Source organism: Rhinoderma darwinii, chromosome 4, assembly GCF_050947455.1.
Source record: "Rhinoderma darwinii isolate aRhiDar2 chromosome 4, aRhiDar2.hap1, whole genome shotgun sequence".
NCBI lineage: Eukaryota > Metazoa > Chordata > Amphibia > Anura > Rhinodermatidae > Rhinoderma > Rhinoderma darwinii.
The window spans coordinates 196,920,182-196,942,164 of NC_134690.1; the positions used below are offsets into that span (position 1 = coordinate 196,920,182).

Sequence of the window (21,983 nt, forward strand, 5' to 3'; positions counted from 1 at the left end):
TTTTTAGGCTCTGTATATGGGGAGCGGAGTCATTAGAAACTTCCACATCATTGACTTTCAGGTTGTAGGGTAAAGCTGCAAAACGACCAGAAAAACCAAACCATACTCCTAAGCCATAGTTAGCACCAACCTTGCAATTGAACAATATTTACTGCAAACCTATTCAAATATGGCTCATCTCTGCCTTCTCAATACAATCTGAAAGTCCTTATTTAAGGTGGTGGTTTTGAAAGAATAAGGCCAGGATCACACACACAGTTTTGATGCAGTTTTTGGTGCAGTTTTTTTTTAGCCAAACACAGAAGCGGACCCAAAAGAAAGGAGATGCATCAGTTTTGGATCTACTTCTGGTTTTGGCTCAAAAAACGGAGCCAAAGACGGCATTAAAACGGTGTGTGTGATCCTGGCCTAAAATTATTAAAGATCAGTGTAAGGGTACCCTCTCACCCCACCAAGTGCTTAAAAAGATGCATCTACAGGGGACCATATTATTGTCAGTAATACAATGTCATATTCTAGAATATTGACTGTCCTGTCTGTATTTGCTAAGTAAAATGTGTCAGAATTGTGGAACAAATAAAAGTGGAGTACATGGACAAATTTATAATGTTTATTAATGTTATATAATGTTTTACAACATTTTGAAAAGTGTCTAGAAAAAGGGGTGTGTTTAAGGGAAGTCGTAAAAAGCACCAGATTTGATAATACTGTATTCCATTTTTTGGGAACAAAAAATTGATGCAAAATTTGCCAGTCATAAAGTGATGTAAGAGAAAATTGTCTAACATGTCTAGCAAGATGCACCAAATATATTATACAGCGAGCGCCACTGTGATCAATTTGGCACAGTTTCTGTCTGCTTTCGTTTTAGACTGTCTATCTTTAAGACAGTACAAATAAATCTGACCCATTATGTCTGCAGAAACAGGTATATCACATCTCAAACATAGCCTGCCTATAAGGTTATCTTACAATGCTAATGGCATATGAAAAGTTGTGTCTCATTTGTTCTTGCAGATTATTTAATTTAAAAAAATTAATAACATTTTATTATTGTAATAAGATTAAGGACTCAATTAGACATGAACTTTTAGTTTTGTAGCTGGCCTTTATCAAGCAAACTTAATCTGACAAGCTCTCCAATGGTGACACTTAACCCATGATAACCATGCACATAGAAACTAAATTCAATTTTTCCGGATTGATGCTTAAAGGAATTTCCTAGGCTTAAATTTTTTTTGAGCAACTGCTTATGTCATAAAATAACAAATAGGCTCCTACTTACCTTTTAAATCTCCTACTAGTCCAGCGCCACTGTTCCTGTGGTACTCTATTACAGTAGCAGTGTCTCATGGTATACCCACCTTTCGCGTTCTTGTTCCAATAAGTTAGTAAAGTCATCACTCTTATTCATGTAGTCCGTATGCTTCCGCTTCTCGTTTTCCAGTTCATACACAGTCCTACGATGGCACTTCTCTGCTAGTAGTAGCTGCTCTAACATGCGTCTGTAAGTTTCTTTCTGCTTTTCTTCAAGTCGGTCCAACTGGGCATATAAGAAAATGTTAATTGATTTAATTTGTAACAAAAAGCCCAAAGTAACATTGTGACACACAATAGTATATAAATACTACCCATCTACATTTATATCAACTGAAGTGTGGCATTCTCTTTGTATACATATATATACGAGGATGAGTCAAAAATGATCCACACTCCGTTTATATAAAAACTTCTGTTGGTCGCACTGTTGTATCAGTGCTTTCTGTAGGAGGTCGCGGTCTCCCCAGTCACTGCTGTGCAGATTTGAACGTGTTACGTCTTTTCTGAAAGTTAATTAAAATAAATTCTAAAGTCAGAGTGGGGATATTTTTGACTCACCCATACATGATCGGCGCTCATTTGCTCCTGTCACATGGAGCTATGGATGGGGACGAGAGATCGTTACTCCAATCGCTCGTACCCATACATTATCATCGTCGGCAGCGCGTCTCCCTGTTTACACAGGGAGATGCATTGCCGACAACGCAAATATTTCGCTTTTTTAAAACGACATGATCACAAGATGATCGAGCGTTTGCTCATTCATCTGCTGATCGCTGCCCTGTTTAAACAGGGCAATTATCGGCAACGAGCGTTCTATGAATGCTCGTCTGCACGATAATCGCCCAGTGTAAACAGGCCTTAAGTCACGTGATCTCTTGTGTTAAATGTCAGAGAGGGTACACAGAGGGAAGGGGCATATATTGCAAGCCATTTTTCTGCCCCTGACTGATACTTTGGATGTTAGACACAACGCAGAATTAATAGCAAATCTATATTCTCCTGTCCAGGTGAAAGGTTACCGGTCATTGCATACTTTAACATTATACACTTTATTTGAACTACAGCGTATTTTTCATCTATGAGTTATTGCCCTAACATTTAATATTTACATTTCTGTCAATCAAAAATGTAATTTAACTTGCATAACATACAATAAAGTGCAACTTCTAAACACGGAAATCCAGAAGCCCATGATTTTGAATATTGCAATAGATAAGGGAATGTCTTATAGCCCAGTGTAAAAGCTGGAGCAGGCCCTTCACCTAACCACTTATTACTTCATATGCACTGTATATACTGTATGTGATATACAAAGCACTGTAAAGGATCTGTACCATTTTTTTTATATGACAGGGCGGCATATAGGCTCTGAAGGCGTTGAGGCAGTTGCATTTGCCACTTTACCTGTAACCCCTGAAACTACTCCTCTGATGATAGATTACGAGTCCATGATTTCATTTCAAATAATAAATTACTGTTAATTAATAATAATAATAATAATAATAACTACTAATAATCCTATTCATTAGTATGCACAGGGAGGCAAAGTAAATTAAATGATACTATTCCATTCATTTGTTAATAAAGACTTATTTAAATATATTTCATTACTTACAAGTCGCCTCGCATAGATTATTAATAATATTTATGTTAAACACAGTAACGAACTGTATATATGCCGTGCCTGCAACTGCCACACAACATGTTCCATGCACAGTTTATGCTGACTTTTTATTCGGAGAGCAGAGTGACATGATAGGATTAGGGTGGTGTGGGTATTATTAATACTCTGACACTATTAAGTAGAGGCTTTGAAGATGCCATAAAGTACATCGAGTTTTCAGGACAGAGTATCGATTTCTTAAAGGTAAACTGACCATTAAAAGGTTGCTCTATATATGTGTGATTGTATATTTTTATATATATATATATATATATATATATATATACATACATATATATATTTATTTTATATATATATATATATATATATATATATATATATATATATATATATATATATAAAATATTATACATGCATATATATCAGAACAAATACCTGCATAAATATTTTAGTATTTACGTTATGCAATAGAAATAGAATAAAAAAGAAATAAATTGATAATACATACACTTTTTGGAGATAGACAAATGTAACTATAATTTATATATATATATATATATATATATATATATATATATATATATATATATATATAGTATTTGATTCCTATTCCTTAGATAGTCTTGTTTTATTTTATATATATGTAAATAGATAGATATATAGTCATATAAAACTATAACGTCAGTAAAATTTCCTTCGTTTATTGTACATTACATGTTGGGCCACCCCAAATTAGCAACCAAAGCAAATAAATGAAAGCCCTTGTAAAGGAATATTTTAAGTAACAAATACTGTATCGTGAAATGAGATCCTAGTAGTCAGTAAACATGCTGTACCTCTGCCATTGGCTTCTCATACACATCTTCTCCTATGGACTTTTCCTTTGCAAGTATAGCATCTCTGTGCAATACCCTCAGTACATCCTCGGGAGCTGAAAACCCATAGTGTGCTTCCAAAACTTCGGGTTTAGTTCTCTCTGTCTTTAGCATATGGATAACATCCTCCCTAGCCTGTGGGAATGAAACATGATATGATGATATGATTAGAGGAGCTGCAGATTATATAACACACGCTTACATCATTCCCGATAAATTGACATTTGGTACAAGAACTAAAGCCATCGGCAAGTTCAACTAGTAGAACTTCTTGACTAATACACTTCACATTGCCAAAAACAGTCTGCTCCAGTCATATTGCATGACATGTTGCTAGGAAGCGTACTTGTGTACTATCCACATACAGATTCTACACCTGGCACATAATCAGTGCAGAAAACCATTCTCTTATTCAATTTATTCAAAACTTTTTACAATCAAGTATTTCTACTACAATTAATCGGGGCCGGACTTATGGGTGTATGACATATACCCCTTACTGAAGAGGGCACCACTGGCCCTGATGGTCTGAGCACCTGGAGCCTGCACCCAAAATTCCACAATTTTTGCCTGAACCTATGGAACAGCAACTGCACAGGATGCAGCTTCATTCCCTAGTTTAATGATTGAGCATTGTTATTTGTATCTATGTTATGTATTATAGTATTATTTGGGCAATATGTGGTACACCATTAGAGGGGCATCAGTAAAAGATGCTGCCCAGGGCACCATCAAACCTAAAGCCGGCCTTGCATGAAATACACTACCGTTCAAAAGTTTGGGGTCACCCAGACAATTTTGTGTTTTCCATGAAAACTCACACTTATATTTATCAAATGATTTGCAAAATGACTAGAAAATATAGTCAAGACCTTGACAAGGTTAGAAATAATGATTTTTATTTCAAATTGTCATTTTCTCCTTCAAACTTTGCTTTCGTCAAAGAATGCTCCATTTGCAGCAATTACAACATTGCAAACCTTTGGCATTCTAGCTGTTAATTTGCAGAGGTAAATCGGGAGAAATTTCACCCCATGCTTCCAGAAGCCCCTCCCACAAGTTGGATTGGCTTGATGGGCGTTTCTTGCGTATCATACGGTCAAGCTGCTCCCACAACAGCTCTATGGGGTTGAGATCTGGTGACTGCGCTGGCCACTCCATTACAGATAGAATACCAGCTGCCTGCTTCTACCCTAAATAGTTCTTGCATAATTCTTGACAGATGGCATCAGGCACTCTTCCAGCATCTTTTCAGTTGTTCTGCGTCTCACAAATGTTCTTCTGTGTGATCCAAACACCTCAAACTTCGATTCGTCTGTCCATAACACTTTTTTCCAATCTTCCTCTGTCCAATGTCTGTGTGCTTTTGCCCATATTATTCTTTTCCTTTTATTAGCCAGTCTCAGATATGGCTTTTTCTTTGCCACTCTGCCCTGAAGGCCAGCATGCCGGAGTCGCCTCTTCACTGTAGACGTTGACACTGGCGTTTTGCGGGTTCTATTTAATGAAGCTGCCAGTTGAGGACCTGTGAGGCGTCTATTTCTCGAACTAGAGACTCTAATCTACTTGTCTTGTTGCTCATTTGTGCAGTGGGGCCTCCCACTTCTCTTTCTACTCTGGTTAGAGCCTGTTTGTGCTGTCCTCTGAAGGGAGTAGTACACACCGTTGTAGGAAATCTTCCGTTTCTTGGCAATTTCTCGCATGGAATAGCCTTCATTTTTAAGAACAAGAATAGACTGTCGAGTTTCACATGAAAGCGCTCTTTTTCTAGCCATTTTGAGAGTTTAATCGAACCCACAAATGTAATGCTCCAGATTCTCAACTAGCTCAAAGGAAGGTCAGTTTTATAGCTCCTCTAAACAGCAAAACTGTTTACAGCAGTGCTAACATAATTGCACAAGGGTTTTCAAGTGTTTTCTAATCATCCATTAGCCTTCTAACACAGTTAGCAAACACAATGTACCATTAGAACACTGGAGTGATGGTTGCTGGAAATGGGCCTTTATACACCTATGTAGATATTGCATTTTAAAACCAGACGTTTGCAGCTAGAATAGTCATTTAGCACATTAACAATGTATAGAGTGTATTTCTGATCAATTTAATGTTATCTTCATTGAAAAAAACTGTGCTTTTTTTGCAAAACTAAGGAAATTTTTAAGTGACCCTATACTTTTGAACGGTAGCGTACATTCATGAATGTTATGGGGAAGTAAGGTTACGTTTTAGAATATCCCATACAAAGAAATAGCAATGTTAAAATCAATAGCAGAATTTTAATATTGAATAATTTTCTTATGTCTTATAGTATTAATAGTTTAATTTATAAAACCCATTTCCAAATACCCAATAATTCAAGACCCATATCAATTAGTCAGAGTGGAGAGATCAGGTAAAAGAGCGTCTCTCACCTTAGAGGACCCAATAAGTCCACGCCTATTGATTTAAATGAGAACTGTATAATGTTTCATTTCTTCTCTGTTGGCACTGCAGGGGAATTGAATATTTGCTTCCTGATTCCCAAACAGAATACAGCTGATTTCTGGTGGTCCCAGTAGTGGGAAACCCTGTTACTAGCTTATTATAAGGGTACTGTTCTAAAACTTTGCTCCAAGTAGTCCAGTATCCAACTGTTTTTGTGAGGTCAGGAAAGATTTTATATTCCAAAATTGGCAGAAATCAGAATTTGGCTTTGCAACAATTGGATCAAAAATCTCTGGATCAAAAAGCTAAACATACATCTTATAAATAAAACATAGAATAACCATGAATGGATTTTGTTAGGCTCTGTATATATCAGCATCGTATCTTTCATTTATGAAGGAAGCCATGACACAGTGCCGGTCCAGTTATACAACGGATACCATTGGCACCCGAAGGACCCCATTGACCTATAATGTGGTCTGTCAGGGTTCCATTGTAGTGTCCGTCGTTTTGAGAAATAGAACTGCACGGAGCTCTATTCCTCTTATCAAATCAGATAAAATTTGTGGTGGAAGCAAATATAAACAGAGCCTTAGCATAAAAATATCGATAATATAATATATTTATAACATATAAAATATGTACTTATTGTCTACTTAAATTGAAAGGGATATCACTTGTTTTTTTTACATATTAGGCTGGGTTCACACGACCTATTTTCAGACGTAAACGAGGCGTATTATGCCTCGTTTTACGTCTGAAAATAGGGCTACAATACGTCGGCAAACATCTGCCCATTCATTTGAATGGGTTTGCCGACGTATTGTGCAGACGACCTGTTATTTACGCGTCGTCGTTTGACAGCTGTCAAACGACGACGCGTAAATGGACTGCCTCGGCAAAGAAGTGCAGGACACTTCTTTGCAACGTAATTTGAGCTGTACTTCATTGAACTCAATGAAGCACAGCTCAAGATTTACGAGCGTCTCAGAGCGTCTCAGACGCCTCGTAAATTACGAGGAGCATTTACGTGTGAAACGAGGCAGCTGTAAACAGTCTGTCTTTTCACACGTAAATGCCTCTCATCGTGTGAACATACCCTTAGTTAGCGCTAAATTTTGGATTGTGTGTTCAACAGATTTTTTATTGTAACTGGGTTAAGAGCAGCATAATTCAGTTTAACCCCTTCCCTCCTCAGCTATTTTTCAGATTTTCACTTTTGTTTTTTCCTCACCACCTTCCAAAAGCTATAATTTTTTGTTTTTCCGTCTATATAGCCAGGAATTGTTTTTTTACGGTACAAGTTGTAGTTTTTCATGGCACCATTTATTTTATCGCATAATGTACTGGGAAGCTGAAAAAACATTATTTGTGGGGTGAAATGGGCAAAAAACAGCGATTACGCTATTTTTTGGGGGGTTTTCTTTTTACGGCGTCCATCAGGTGGTAAAAACGACATATTCACCTTATTCTACAGGTTCAAATGATTACGGCGAAACCAAATTTATATGTTTTGTTTTATGTTTTACCACTTTTAAAAAAATAAAACTATTTGCTAAATTAAAGCAATATTTTGTGTCGCCGTATTCTGAGAGCCATAACTTTTTTCATTCGTTATCAATTTAGCGAAGGGAGGGCTTAAATTTTGCGGGGTGAGCTGTAGTCTTCACCTATATCATTTTGGGGTATATGCGACTTTTTGGTCACTTTTTATTAATTTTTTTTGGAGCGCCAAGGTGACCAAAAAACAGCAATTTGCGTGTTTTATATATATATATTTTTTACCGTATTCACTGAGCGGGTTAAACAACGCTATATTGTGATAGTTTGGACTTTTACGGACACGGCGATACCAGTTATGTTAACTTTTATTTTTTTTAACATTTATTTATGTTTTTTGGAACATAAACAAAAACGTTATTTAACTGTTTTTTACTTTTTTTATTAGTCCCCCTAGGGGACTTGAAGCAGCGATTGTTGAATCGCTTGTATGATATATTGCAGTATAACGTGATTCTGACAGTCTCCTTTGAAGCCGTGCCAGAGGCAGAGCTTCAAAGGATTACAAAGATGGTGGACCTGGGGGCCTTTGTTAGGTCCCCAGGCTGCCATAACAACCATTGTTACCAGTCGATCCTGCCCTGGGGGGGGGGCGGTGGCTTGTTTGAGGGGGTGCCCCACTGATTCCAACACTTTAAATGCCGTGATCGTGATTGACCACGGCATTTAAGGTCTTAAACAGGCGGAATCATAGTGAACTTTGATTTCGCCCGTTTGAGTGAGGTGTAACACAGCCGTCACCCGCAGTGTATGGAGCGAGCTCAGCCCATGAGCTCGCTCCATGCTTCCCCTTAACCCTTATCACGTGCAGTTACGTGATAATTCAATAAGGGGTTAATATAGGTGGTTTCTTCTGTGATTTAATTTTTATTTTCCTTTTTTTTTGCAACATTGCTTGGTGTATTCTGTTTTATTTAGTAGATTTGTGTGGGAAAATTGTCATCAGAGGATTATTAATAATTTTTCTGAATGACAAACTAAAGATGGGACATAAAGCACACAGTTTGCAAAAAAAGCAGATGCATTTCTAGGTGATATATTTGCCTACATTTTTTCACTAGTGTGTAAGGTGCTGATCTACTTGGTTACAACTGTCATGTTAGTGTTGAACATTTTGGTTACTTGTTCCTTGTTAGGCCTCATGCACGCGAACGTAAGGGTTTTTACTGCCCGCAAATACAGATCTGACGTCTACGGATACACATCCACAGCCGTCCGAAATTGCGGAAACGCCCAAAGCAGAACAATAGGGGTCTCTGCAATAATTCAATATATGCTGACTGTTGATTTTTTTAACCAATTTAAAAATTAAAAACTAATAAAGAATTTATTTTATTTACTATTGTTACACCTCCACACACTTTTCCACTTTCCCCTTTCCTTACAATTTACTGTCTATTTACTGGTGGTGTACTGGTGGTGTACACCCTGTGTGGCTCCTCATTATCATATTGAAAAATGTTGAGGGCTTTTGCCATTCTCTCTATAAGATATAACATTGTGTCCTGCTTGGATACTTCCGGTCAATAACCCTCATCTACTCAATGTGCTAAAATGTAACCAAGGCTCAATACAAAATTACTGACCAAATACACTCAAGACTACTGCGACAAAGGGAGAAACTCTCTCATGCCTTTACCTCAGCTACAGACACAGATACTCAGCATTCAACCAGAGAACTAGATCTTAATGATCTTTTACATTTTTTTAAAGACTGAGGCCTCTGAGTCAGACATCGAACCATTCTCTCGTGGCCTATTAGCTGGACAAATTAGCACCCCCAGTAGACACCCTGGGACTCGGAATAAATCTAATACAAACCCAGAAGACCCTTTTTTACGGGACAGAGGAAGATGGGGCTTCAGGGGCGCCCAGAGGGGGAAAGGAAAAAACCCAGAACAACGCAGGAAATAAAACCTATACAATTGGGCACAATTGAAGACTCTCTGCAGGTTATCAACCTATCTAAACATCTTCTCACTGGAGAACAGGTTCACATTTTGACAAAAGACTTGAATTTTTGTATACCCAATCGTTTAAACAAATTCACTGTGATTAAAGACTTACATCTATTTGGACGCAAGCTAATATTTACATTTTTTTTTTGCAAAACGGGAAATTTCAGATCCTGATATTGCGGGAACAACAGTTGACGTTTTAAGTACACAGTCATTTTCAGATCTTGAAAGTGAAGTCCTCAATGATTTAGAAGAACTACTCCTTGAAAATACCAATATCGTGGGGTTGGGAAACTTGGAAATTAAAACCAAGAAATTTCTGAAACCCAAATCTACTGTAATGCCACCCCTAGACACATGCCCAACAGTAAAGGTTTTCATAGATCTGCTAAGCACTGACGTTCTTTCACTCCCTGATCATAATGTACATAATAATATCTCAATTGAGGAGCAAAGGGCACTTAATGAACTTCAAAGTTGGCAAGATGTTGTTTTCAAGCAGTCCGACAAGGGAGGGAATGTAGTAATTTGGCCCAAAGACAAATATTTACAATCAAGCTAAAAGACAACTCCTGGATATAAAATGTTACAGACCATTGTGGGTAGATCCCACAGCACAGTTTCTACTGGAATATAAGTCAATGTTAGACGAGGGCTATGATTCAGGAGCCATAACCCAGAACAAAAAGAACTATCTCTCTGTGAAAGATTCTAATATTGCCACGTTCGTTCTACTTCCTAAAGTACATAAAAATATTGATAACCCACCTGGTCGGCCTATTGTCTCTGGTGTAGGAAATCCTACAGAAAAATTTAACATTTGGTTGGATCAAGAACTCAAGAGCTTTGTATACCAGCTCCCTTCCTACACCAGGGACAATATGCAAATTCTAAAGGAGGTGGAATGAATCACTCTGGATCAAGATGATACACTGGTTACTTGTGATGTCGAGAATTTATACACCAGCATTGACCACACAAGGGTTTGTGCAGCAGTTGACTTTTTCCTTTCTAGACATGGGCAGTTCAATCCAGCAAGATTAAGTTCTTCGTGCTCTAAAATTTATTTTGACATGCAATTATTTTCTCTTCGATGACTGTTTTTACCTACAGGGGCGTGGCACGGTCATGGGAGCGGCAGTGGCTCCCACCTACGCCAATATCTATCTTGGCTGGTGGGAAGAGGTCATAGTCTTCAGTGACAACATGAAGACCTATACCGATAATATGAGCCTCGTTATATAGATGATATTCTAGTCATTTGGGGAGGGACCGTCTCAAACTTACAGAAATTCGTTGATTTATTAAATGACAACACTTACAATCTTAGGTTGACATTGGAATTCAGTCAACAATCGATTCCCTTCCTTGATATCAGACTTTACACAGACGCCACCATGGAAATTAAAACTGACCTGTAAAGGAAAGACACCTCGACCAATAGCCTATTGAATGCAACAAGTGCCCACTCAATCCACACAATAAGAGGGATCCCAAAAGGTGAGTTTTTGCGCCTTAAACGCAACTGCTCAACTTTTTCTGTCTTCAAAAAGGGAGTGATGGAACTCAAAATAAGACTCCAATCGAGAAGCTACTCAAATAGGAGTATTAAAGAAGCCTATAATATAGCATTAAGGAGAGAACGAGCAAACCTGTTAGTTCCTAAAAAGAGAAAAGAAGAATTTCCAAAACAACCTAGTTTCATTACAGATTACCATGATGATTGGGACCTGATGCAGAGCATTCTCAACAAACACTGGTATGTTCTAAAAAACAGATCTAGATTTGAACAAAATACTAGGTGGCAGACTCCCTACGGGTTACCGTAAAGGGAAGAGCATTTCAAATCTCCTTGTTACAAGCCATTTTGTCCGTAATGAGGTTAAAACCATAACTTCAATCCCCGGGTTTTTTCCATGTAAATTATGTAAGGCATGCAGAATCCTCAAAACCACAAAAGACTTTAAAGATGGTTTTGGCAAAAAAATTTCCATCAACGAGCACATCAAATGTAATTCGGTGGGTGTGGTTTACTGTCTAGAATGCCCATGTGGTCATAGATATGTAGGCAAAACTATAAGAGAATTAGGATACGGATACGGGAGCATATTGGCTTCATTGTAAACTATGATAAGAACGAGAGAGAAAGTCGGGCCTTAAATAAGCCCTTTACGCCAACTCCAATTGCCAGGTATTCTAAAAATGCGCACAATTTGGATTGGACCAATCTGAGGGGGTGGGCTATCTGCCAACTACATCTTGGCATCAGAGGAGGAGATCTGGATGAGGCCCTCCTAAGGGAGAGTCTTTGGATTTTCCGTATGGACTCTTAATCCTCGTGGCTTGAACGAAAACTTCAATTTTCTCAATTTAACTGGATTTTAGTGACTATGTCAAAGGTCATTTTGTGACTACGGTTCTTTCCCTTTATTCAAGCTCTATTTTAGGAGAACTATAGACATAATAAGTGAATTTTCAAACATAAGCATTTTATCTCTGATCCAACTGTACCTCATGATATAGTCACATTTAGTGAATGTAAAACTGAACTAATTACCAAAAAATTTCTAATACGGAGATTGACTATCCACAAAAATTCATATCTATGTGTGAAACATTATAATTTTGTGTAATCACCAACCTTCTGTATTTATCGTACTGCCTGTATCCCATTCTTATTAGGTATCTGTACATAATTTTTATTGTTTTATCACTCTGCACTATACTAATAATGTACAGTGATTGTCAAAACCTCTAGAGCTGAGTTAGTTGGGTATTTTTACCACCTTATCCATTGTTTCCATCTTGTACTTGTAAATATATACCATAGACATGGCTTTGTATCTAACTAGCCCTGTTCGTGCATATTGCAACACATTGATCTATTGAAATGTTTTTTTTTATTTTGGCCCTTCATGGTGTCAATCAATTTTTGACACATAAAAGGGCTGTCAGTCCTGCGATCCCCGCCCCTAGAAGAAGCCAAAAATACAGGCGAAACGCGCTTCGGCCGTTACAGTTTTTAACAAACAACATCAGCTATCAGCACTATAACCTAGCTCAAATATAACTGGTAGTCTATCCCTATTACATTTGCGACCAGGGGCGTAACTAGGAAAGACTGGGCCCCATAGCAAGCTTTTGACTGGGGCGCCCCCCTCCCCCGGGTGTCACACAACCCCCCCCCCTTGTAGATAGTGCCTTTTTACAAACCCCCCCTTTTGATAACACCATACAGCCCCCCTGTAGATAACGCCATACAGCCCCCTTTGCAGATATCTACAGAGGGGGCTTTATGGCGCTATCTACAGAGGGGGCTGTATGGCGTTCCCTACAGGGGGGGTGTATGGCATTCCCTACAGGGGGGACTGTATGGCGTTCCCTACATGGGGGGGCTGTATGTCGTTCCCTACAGGGGGGACTGTATGGCGTTACCTACAGGGGGGGACTGTATGCGTTACCTACAGGGAGTCTGTATGGTGTTCCCTACAGGGGGGGTTTGTAGGGAACGCCATACAGCTCCCCCCTGTAGGTAACGCCATACAGTCCCCCCCTGTAGGGAACGCCATACAGCCCCCCCTGTAGGGAACGCTATACAGCCCCCCCTGTAGGGAACGCCATACAGCCCCCCCCTGTTGGGAACGCCATACAGCGTTCCCCCCCCTGTAGGGAACGCCATACAGCGTCCCCCCCCTGTAGGGAACGCCATACAGCCCCCCCTGTAGGGAACGCCATACAGCGTCCCCCCTCCCAAAAAAATTCGACCTACAGTGTGTCCTAAAAATGAAAGGAGCGCTGGTCACGCATGCGCAGAAGCGGGACCGGCGCTCCATTCATTTCTCCGGAGCTGCCGACACAGACCCCGGAAGTCCGAGGTTTGTGATGGAGAACTTTCAGTCCCCCGTTCTCCTTATCGCTGCCAGCGATGACACATGTATCCCATATCCTGTGGATAGGGGATACATGTGTTTTGTTTAATGGCAGAGCGGGGAGATACCTCCCTGCTCTGCCGTAGTGTTCAGTGGTGTCCCGCTGTAGCAGCCATAGCGGCTGCTAGCGGAGCCTCCGGCCATGGTGGGGGCCCGTGCCGGCGGGCGACACGGGCCCCCTCATGCCGCGGGCCCCGTAGCAGCCGCTACTGCTGCTACGGCAGTAGTTACGCCACTGTTTGCGACCCGGCTCTCGCACGAGCCGCCTGGCCGTCCCCGTTCTGCTCTCGAGCAGACTCACTGGAGGGCAGGGCAGCAGCACTCTGTGCTTCCCACAGCCCCAACCATCCTGCTTTTCCCACCGCTGTCACGCTTGCCCCGTTCAGCACACAAGCGGAGGAAGAACAGCGCTGATTATCAGTGGTCTCTCAGTGCTCTGGTATATACCCAGAGCGCTATTGGCAGCACACATTACAGGAAGGTAGGCGCACTTACAGAACTACCACTCCGTTTGCCCTGTCTCATTTCAGATAGTCGGGGAAATCAGAGTATCAGTTTCATATTGTTGATGCCAGGTTCATTCATGGGCAATATTAATAGATGACTACAGTACAGCAAGGTTGGGCATATATCAGTAATTAGGGTACATTGTTTCCCTCCAATGCAGAACAATAGGGGTCTCTGCAATAATTCAATATATGCTGACTGTTGATTTTTTTAACCAATATAAAAAATAAAAAACGAATAAAGAATTTATTTTATTTACTATTGTTACACCTCCACACACTTTTCTACTTTCCCCTTTCCTTACAATTTACTGTCTATTTACTGGTGGTGTACACCCTATGTGGTTCCTCATTATCATATTGAAAAATTTTGAGGGCTTTTGCCATTCTCTCCGGAAGCGCCCATAGACTTCTATGAACGATTCTGTGCCGCAATTGCGGACAAGAATAGAATATGTTCTATATTTTGCGGATCATTTCTACGGGCCGGACACACATCCGTAAATATATGGAAAGGTGTTTGTGGCCAATAGAAATGAATGGGTCCGCAATTTCATCTGTAATTACGGATTCGTAATTAAGGATGAAAACTAGGGTCCTGTGCATCGGGCCTTATTGTGTAATTGGGCTTGAAATGATAATTCACGTGATAATTCATTCCACTTCATATTTAAATGATAGGCTCTTGTAGCAGGTATTTTGTGTCATATTTTTTTATACATTATATTTTCGTTTCAGCTTTCATATGTATTTATATTTCTTTTATTTATGTAACAATTTAAAGTTTGGGCATATTCATTTGGTATTAAACTATTGTATTCTGGTACTGGTTGTTAATTATCAACGTACAAATAGTATAAAGTAATTTGCAGAAGATTAAGTTATTTATTTTGCACTGAACAAGCAAATATCAAATCATTTATAGATTTGGAATAAAATTTGCGGCTAACTTAAGAAATAGCAAAGTATTTTGCAGTTCAGTTTGGCAGTTTCCTTTTTTTATTTTGTACTTTTTATGCAAGAAATCTTATTGTAAGGGTCGTGAATACAAGTACATCTGCAAATTATTTCTACAACCCGGAAAATTGTAGAAAGTCTATAATACTATAGATCTGTTTTTAAATTCACTGTACGTTATTATAATTATAGCCATACCATATATTTGATTATTAATAATTATATTAAAAAAATATATATCATTTTTTTTCACATTTTTATTAATAATAGTTTTATTTTCTTATTTATATGCCAGAACATTAGCTTATAGAGGCATGGGATGGCATGGCTTTGGAGACCGAAAATATGCCCCAATGGCAGTCATAGTATTATACAGCCTATGTGGGTCTGTATGTGATCAAGAGCTTATTGATCTCTCGATAAATTCTGGTGATAATGACACAGATTTTTTTTTCTACTGTAACAACAAATGAGTGGGGTATTTTTTCTGAACTTTACCAATCCTCCTGAAGCCCCAAACCGTAATTGAGTAGTTGGTAGCCAATGCTTGTGAAATACGTGCACGTCAGAGTGCAGATCCTTCAGTATTCCGGAAAGAGTGTGCTAACAATAACACAGTAACTATAGTACTAATAGAACAAATGGGTTGACAAGTTACATTTATCATCAATAATCTCTAGCTTCATATCAATCCTTACAAAAAAGTTACATTAGTAAATATGTAACCTACACACTAAAGGATCTACATTTTGTTTACCTTAAACTTTCTAAGGACCAAGACCTCCCCCATAGCAAGCTTCACGCTAAATCAAATGTTCACTAGAAGACATCTGACTATTATTTCCAACCCACATATCTTTGTTCTACTCTCACTGCCAGGACTCTTCATCGATGATGTCACTAGATTTCTGAGGAGAACGGACCATGGGAGCTTTCAATGATATCATTAATTATCTGCAGTCTGGTGCTTGGCAAGAAACTTCCTATGACGCGCTCTGCAGAGATTCCAACTTCACACAGTTGAATGAACGTTTTTCTATATGTTTATATGTCTGACACAAAGTGGGATTTTGTTTAGCTTAATTAATGTTGATTTCCTTCCACCTGACCAAGAAACTTCTTGACATGATGTACGAGAATTCTGCAAAGTTCATTGCGGGTCAGGTAATAATTAATCCCTAGAGCAGCATTTTTTACGGTAGATGTATAATCTTTTAATACAGACTATTTCTAGAATTGCCAAGTGTTATAAGGCAGGACATATTGTGATTTAACACATATGAATCTATTTTCTGGAAGGACACCAAGTATATTGCATGCAAGCCTCCCCATAGCCATGGATTCATCCACTATATTCCTCCATACTAGTCTGCCACTTTATATTCCACCACTGGAATTCCCTATTTATCCAGTCATTCCATCTTCATCTTTCTGCTCCCCAATTTGGCCCTGACCCCTCTAGTTCACTTATGATTGATTTTTTATTAATGTACTTAAAACCAATCCTTTACACCAATTAAGAAGTTTCAGTCCATACTTTTTCTACAAAATGGGAAGGGATCCCAGTCTAGGGAGGAAAAAAAATTCACCAAACTATTCTTGTGGCAAGGTTTTCCTTCTTTTTGTTCTTGCTTTTTGTAGACAAAATGGGAGATCAGATCCGTATAACATAAGTGTGACCTAAGCCAAAGGCCAATTCCAGACAGCCATAATACAGATACACTTTAACTTCCATATTGTGGCCGCAAATATGGAAGTTAAAGTGTATCTGTATTATAGCGGTCTTGAACTGGCCTTTGGCTTAGGTCACATTTATGTTAGAGGGATCTGATCTCCCATTTTGTTCACAAAAAACAAGAACGGGAAGAAAGAAAACAAGAAGGAAGACTCTCCAAGGTTCTGTTGAACCAAACTTAAATCACCTAAGGGCTCTATCGTTATCCGGCTTTGGTTCAGTAGGGATTTAGTGGGGCATTATATGAACATTACAATGCTGTATTACGGCTGTCTGAAACTATTCATTGTCCCTGGTGTGCAGTGGTCTTGTATTTCATCACTGGCTCTAGATGGTTTAGTGCGCCAGTCTCTATTACATAGTGGCTTACAGATTGACACCTGGTCTCCAGTGGTCTTCAGTTGCAGCTATCTCATCTGCTTCCATTCCCTACACTCCCCAATATTTATAAGACGTCACATATAAAATATTTGTTTATTTATTAGACTTATTTTTTCTGACCTTCTTATCATTAGTATGGAATATGAGGAAGCCACAATATAACTATTTCAATTAATTTCAATACACTTTTATGCAGGTGTCATGGGGTTTGTTAGGTTAATACACGATCAACAGAGCCAGTGAAGACATGGCAACTCCAATAGGATTTATTGCATCCAATGCTGACAGAACAGGTCGCCTTCCACGCAGTGACAGCACACAGTCCACAAAATCAGGTAATCACAGGAAGCTCCTAAGAGCACTGGCCTCAGCTTCAGCTCTCCTGAAGGTCTAAATCCAAAACTCCCATCCTCCCCAGGACAAGCCCTTATATACCCCTCAGGAGGGAGGAACATCTTGGCAGTTTCAAGTCACCATGATTTGTTATAATATTGACTTTAGTTTGTATTTCTACTGTCTGTATGTGAGTTGTGGTCTTTTGTACTATTATGTGTATTGCCCAACTATTGTCTGCCACAGCCAGGATGAGAACGCAGTGGAGGGAGATATTTGCATCTGCTTGGTATGCTGGTCTGCACTCTAGCTGATTGATGGTGGTGCCTCCTGATGATCCCATGTGGAGACTGGACAATGAGAACACTTTATGTCTTGTGGCTGCACCTCTGACCCATCTTGGGCTATGTTCACATCTGCATCAGGGCTCCGTTCCGACGTTCCGTCTGAGATTTCTGTCAGAATGGAGCCCTGACTGACACAAACGGAAACCATAGGTTTCCGTTTCCATCACCATTGATTTCAATGGTGATGGATCTTGTGCCAATGGTTTTCATTTGTCTCCTTTGTGCAAGGCTGTCGACTATGTTATTTATTTCTTCAAAATGACGGAACCATTGCACAACTTAGACAAACAAAAACCATTTGGCACCGGAGCCGTCACCATTGAAATCAATGGTGATTTAAAACGGAAACCTATGGTTTCCGTTTGTTTAAGTCAGGGTCCCGTTTTGACGGAAAACTCAGACAGAACGTCAGAACGGGACCCTGACGCAGATGTGAATGAAGCCTGATTGTCCATATGCTGGAGACATGACCTGTACTACCTGATTACAGAATGATTTCCCCTCTGCTGAGGGCTTACAATAAAACCACACATAATGCACCATCACAGCAGGCAATACTTGATCATTGGATATCCATGTGTTGTGCTTCAATAGAAATGTATTGATTGCTGTTAAAGCATTTCACAATATACTACACAAAATCCTTCTGAGTATCCAGGTGTTGCTTTCCAATACAACTACTAGCACACGAATCTAGTAATATACAATAAAAACCACTACACTGACAGCACAGATGTGTATGTGTAATTCAAGCATTGTTACAAGCACGCTCTGATTTAGATTCTTCACGTCATCCACAGATAATTATTTATTTCCACTGGGAAAGTCTATTATATGGCAATTATTTATTCTATGAGTAGAGTAACAGGGGATAGAGGATACATCTGTGTCTCATTGGTGCACAACCATTTTGGTGACGTAACAATTTCCCTTTACTCTTGTGAGTCTCTAAGGGTCTGTTCACATCACCATTGCCCTTCCGTTGAGGCGTTCGTTCGGAGGTTTCTGTCGGGTTAACCTCTCAACGGAAAGGCTAATGGAAACCTAAGTTTCCGTTTCCCTCACCATTGATGTAAAGGTTTTTGTTTGTCACCGTTGTGACGGGGTTCCGTTATTGTTGACTGCGCTATTGATTCCGTCAAAAACGACATAACCCTGTCACAACGGTGACAAAACGGAAACCATTAGCTAGGTTTGCGTCACCATTGAGTTCAATGGTGAGGGAAACGGAAGCTAAGGTTCCCATTTGCCTTTCCGTTGAGGGGTTAACCCGAGGGAAACCTCCGACGGTACCCCTCAGTGGAAAGGAACGGTGATGTGAACACAGCCTTACCAAGAGGAGATAGGAAATGAACACAAAACAAGTTCATTAACATATATATTGATACTAGTTTTACTTACTTATGTTATTGTAGACTTTTCTTGCTTCAGTGTATGTACCATTTTATTTTTTGTTTATCGCTGTACTACTGCTGCTGCTTGTACATAGAGTACAGCGGGGCGGTTCACGTGACGAAGAGGGGTGTTGTCATGAAGGAAGACTGTGCAGCTAGACATTCGATCCCCCACCAGCGCTATAAAAATCGATTAAAATCTCAGAATCAGTGCGACGGGAGACCGGATTGCATACTAACGAGTTACTCACATACTGTAGTGAGTACACTGCTAATAGTTTTCGGTCCCAACATAACCGCTTTAAACCACAAGCCTAATATTGTGAAGGTCCCTCTCATGATGCGAAAACAGCTCTGACCCATCGAGGCATAAACTCCACAGGACCTCTGAAGTTGTCCTGTGTTATCCGGCACCATGACTTACGCAGGGGATTCTTTAAATCCTGTAAATTGCGCATAATCCTGCTAAGTGACCCCCACTGCCATTAGGGACTACCGTTGCCATGAAGGGGTGTACTTGGTCTGCAACAATGTTTTGGTAGGTGGTACGTGTCAAAGTAACATTCACAAGGTTTCCCAGCATAACATTGCCCAGAGAATCACACTGGCTTTGCCAGCTTTCCTTCTTCTGTTAGTGCATTCTGGTGCCATCTCGTCAAGAGGTAAGAGATGCACACACACTTTGCCGTCCACATGATGTAAAAGAAAATGTTATCCATCAGACATCGGGACCTTCTTCCAGTGCTCCATAATCCAGTTGCGATGCTCACATGCCCATTGTAGACACTTTCGGTGGTGAACAGGAGCCAGCATGGGCACTCTGACTGGTCTGCAGATACACAGCCTCAAACACAGCAAGTTGTGATGCACTGTGTATTCTATCACAGCCAGTATCAACTATTTCAGCAATTTGTTTAAGGGCTTATTCAGACGAACAGGATATACGTCCGTGCAACGCGCGTGATTTTCACGCACGTCGCACGGACCTATATTAGTCTATGGGGCAGTGCAGACAGTTGCGTGATTTTTCCGCAGCGTGAGTCCGCTACGAAAAAGTCACGACATGTCAATTCTTTGGGCATATTTCGCGCATCATGCACCCATTGAAGTCAAGCACTTCCGTGGGATGTGCGTGATTCGCGCAACAGCTGTGAAAAGGATGAATGAAAACAGAAAAGCTTTTCTGTTTACAAACATCCAAACGGAGTGTCATAATGATGGCGGCTGCGCGAAAAGCACGCAGCCGCGCATCATACGGGGCTGACACACGGAGCTGTCAAGTGTCTTTTGCGCGCGCAAAACGGCGCGTTTTTTGCGCGGGCAAACGTACATGCTCGTGTGAATCCGGCCTAACAGTATCTTTCTGTGGGATCGGACCAGAAGAGCTAGTCTTTGCTCCTCACATGCATCAATGAGCCTTAGCCGCCCATGACGCTGTCACCGATTTACCAGTTGCCCTTCCTTGGACAATTTTTGGTAGGTGCTAACCACTGCATACCAGGAACACCGCACAAGACCGGACGTTTTGGAGATGCTCTGTCCCAGTTGTCCAGCCAACAATATTTGGCCCTTGTCAAAGTCACTCAGATCCTTACACTTGCCCATTTTTCTTGCTTCCATCACATCAACTTTAAGAACTGACTATTCACTTGCTTCCTCACATATCCCATTCCTTGTCAGGTGCCATTGTAACAAGATAATCAATGTTATTCACTTCAGCTGTCAGTGGTTTTAATATTATGGCTGGTCGGTTTAATTATATTATAATTTATTCTAAAAAGTCTTTAATTGAAAAACACTAAAAGTGGATTTAAAGGGAACCTGTGACATTGAACATGCTGTTCTATTTCTGGGTAGCATGTAATGAGCGTTAACTCACACGTTCCTACCCTTTGTGTAAAAATGTTTGCATCACTTTATTTGTATGCATGCTTTAACCTTTTAGGACCGGCCTATTTTGGGTCTTTAGTACGAAGCATCTTTTTTTTGTTTTTTCATCGTCGCATCACGAGAGCCCTAACTTTTTTATTTTTTCATCGATGTAACTCTATGAAGGCTTGATGTTGCAGGACAAGTCATATTTTTTAATAGAACCATTTTGGGGTACATATAAATTATTGACTCACTTTTAGGGAAGCAATTCCACCTTTGTTATTTACAGTATTTTATGCGCCATTTAAATACGATGTTAACTTTATTGTATGGTTCAATATGATTGCGGCAACACCATATATGTGTATTTTTTTGTTTTAACACTTTGCAAAATAAACTATTCTTTACTATGAACACAATTTATTTTTTTGTCCCAGTAGGGAACTTCACAATACAATTGTTTGTTTGCTTCTATAACGCTTTGGTATTCTCAGTATGCCAAAGCATTATTGCCTGTAAAACTGGCAGGCAATCTATTAGGCCGTGCCTTTCGTACGCCCTAATAGGCATATAGACATGGCAGGTCTGGGGGCTTCCCTTAGGCCTCTGGCTGCAATGACAGCCATCGACAAGCACCCTGTGATCGCATTGCGGGGGTGCTGATGGGGAAACAGAGGGAGTCCCATGTTAAACTCCTTAGATGTTGCAGGCGCTATTGACCACACCATCTAATGGATTAAATAGCTAGGATCAGAGTTATCTTTG

The 21,983-nt window shown here is 39.8% G+C and overlaps 1 protein-coding gene across 1 annotated transcript in view; it reads right to left on the reverse strand.

Moving 5' to 3' along the window:
- The window catches only part of FILIP1 (filamin A interacting protein 1), a 58,691-nt gene that overhangs the window by 26,489 nt on the left and 10,219 nt on the right, over positions 1–21,983 (reverse strand). Inside the window, exons 2-3 of the mRNA XM_075864160.1 lie at positions 3,784–3,957; positions 1,365–1,543 (exon numbers count right to left, since the gene is read on the reverse strand). Of these exons, the coding sequence (XP_075720275.1) occupies positions 1,365–1,543; positions 3,784–3,957 (353 nt within the window). The remainder of the gene's footprint in view (positions 1–1,364; positions 1,544–3,783; positions 3,958–21,983) is intronic.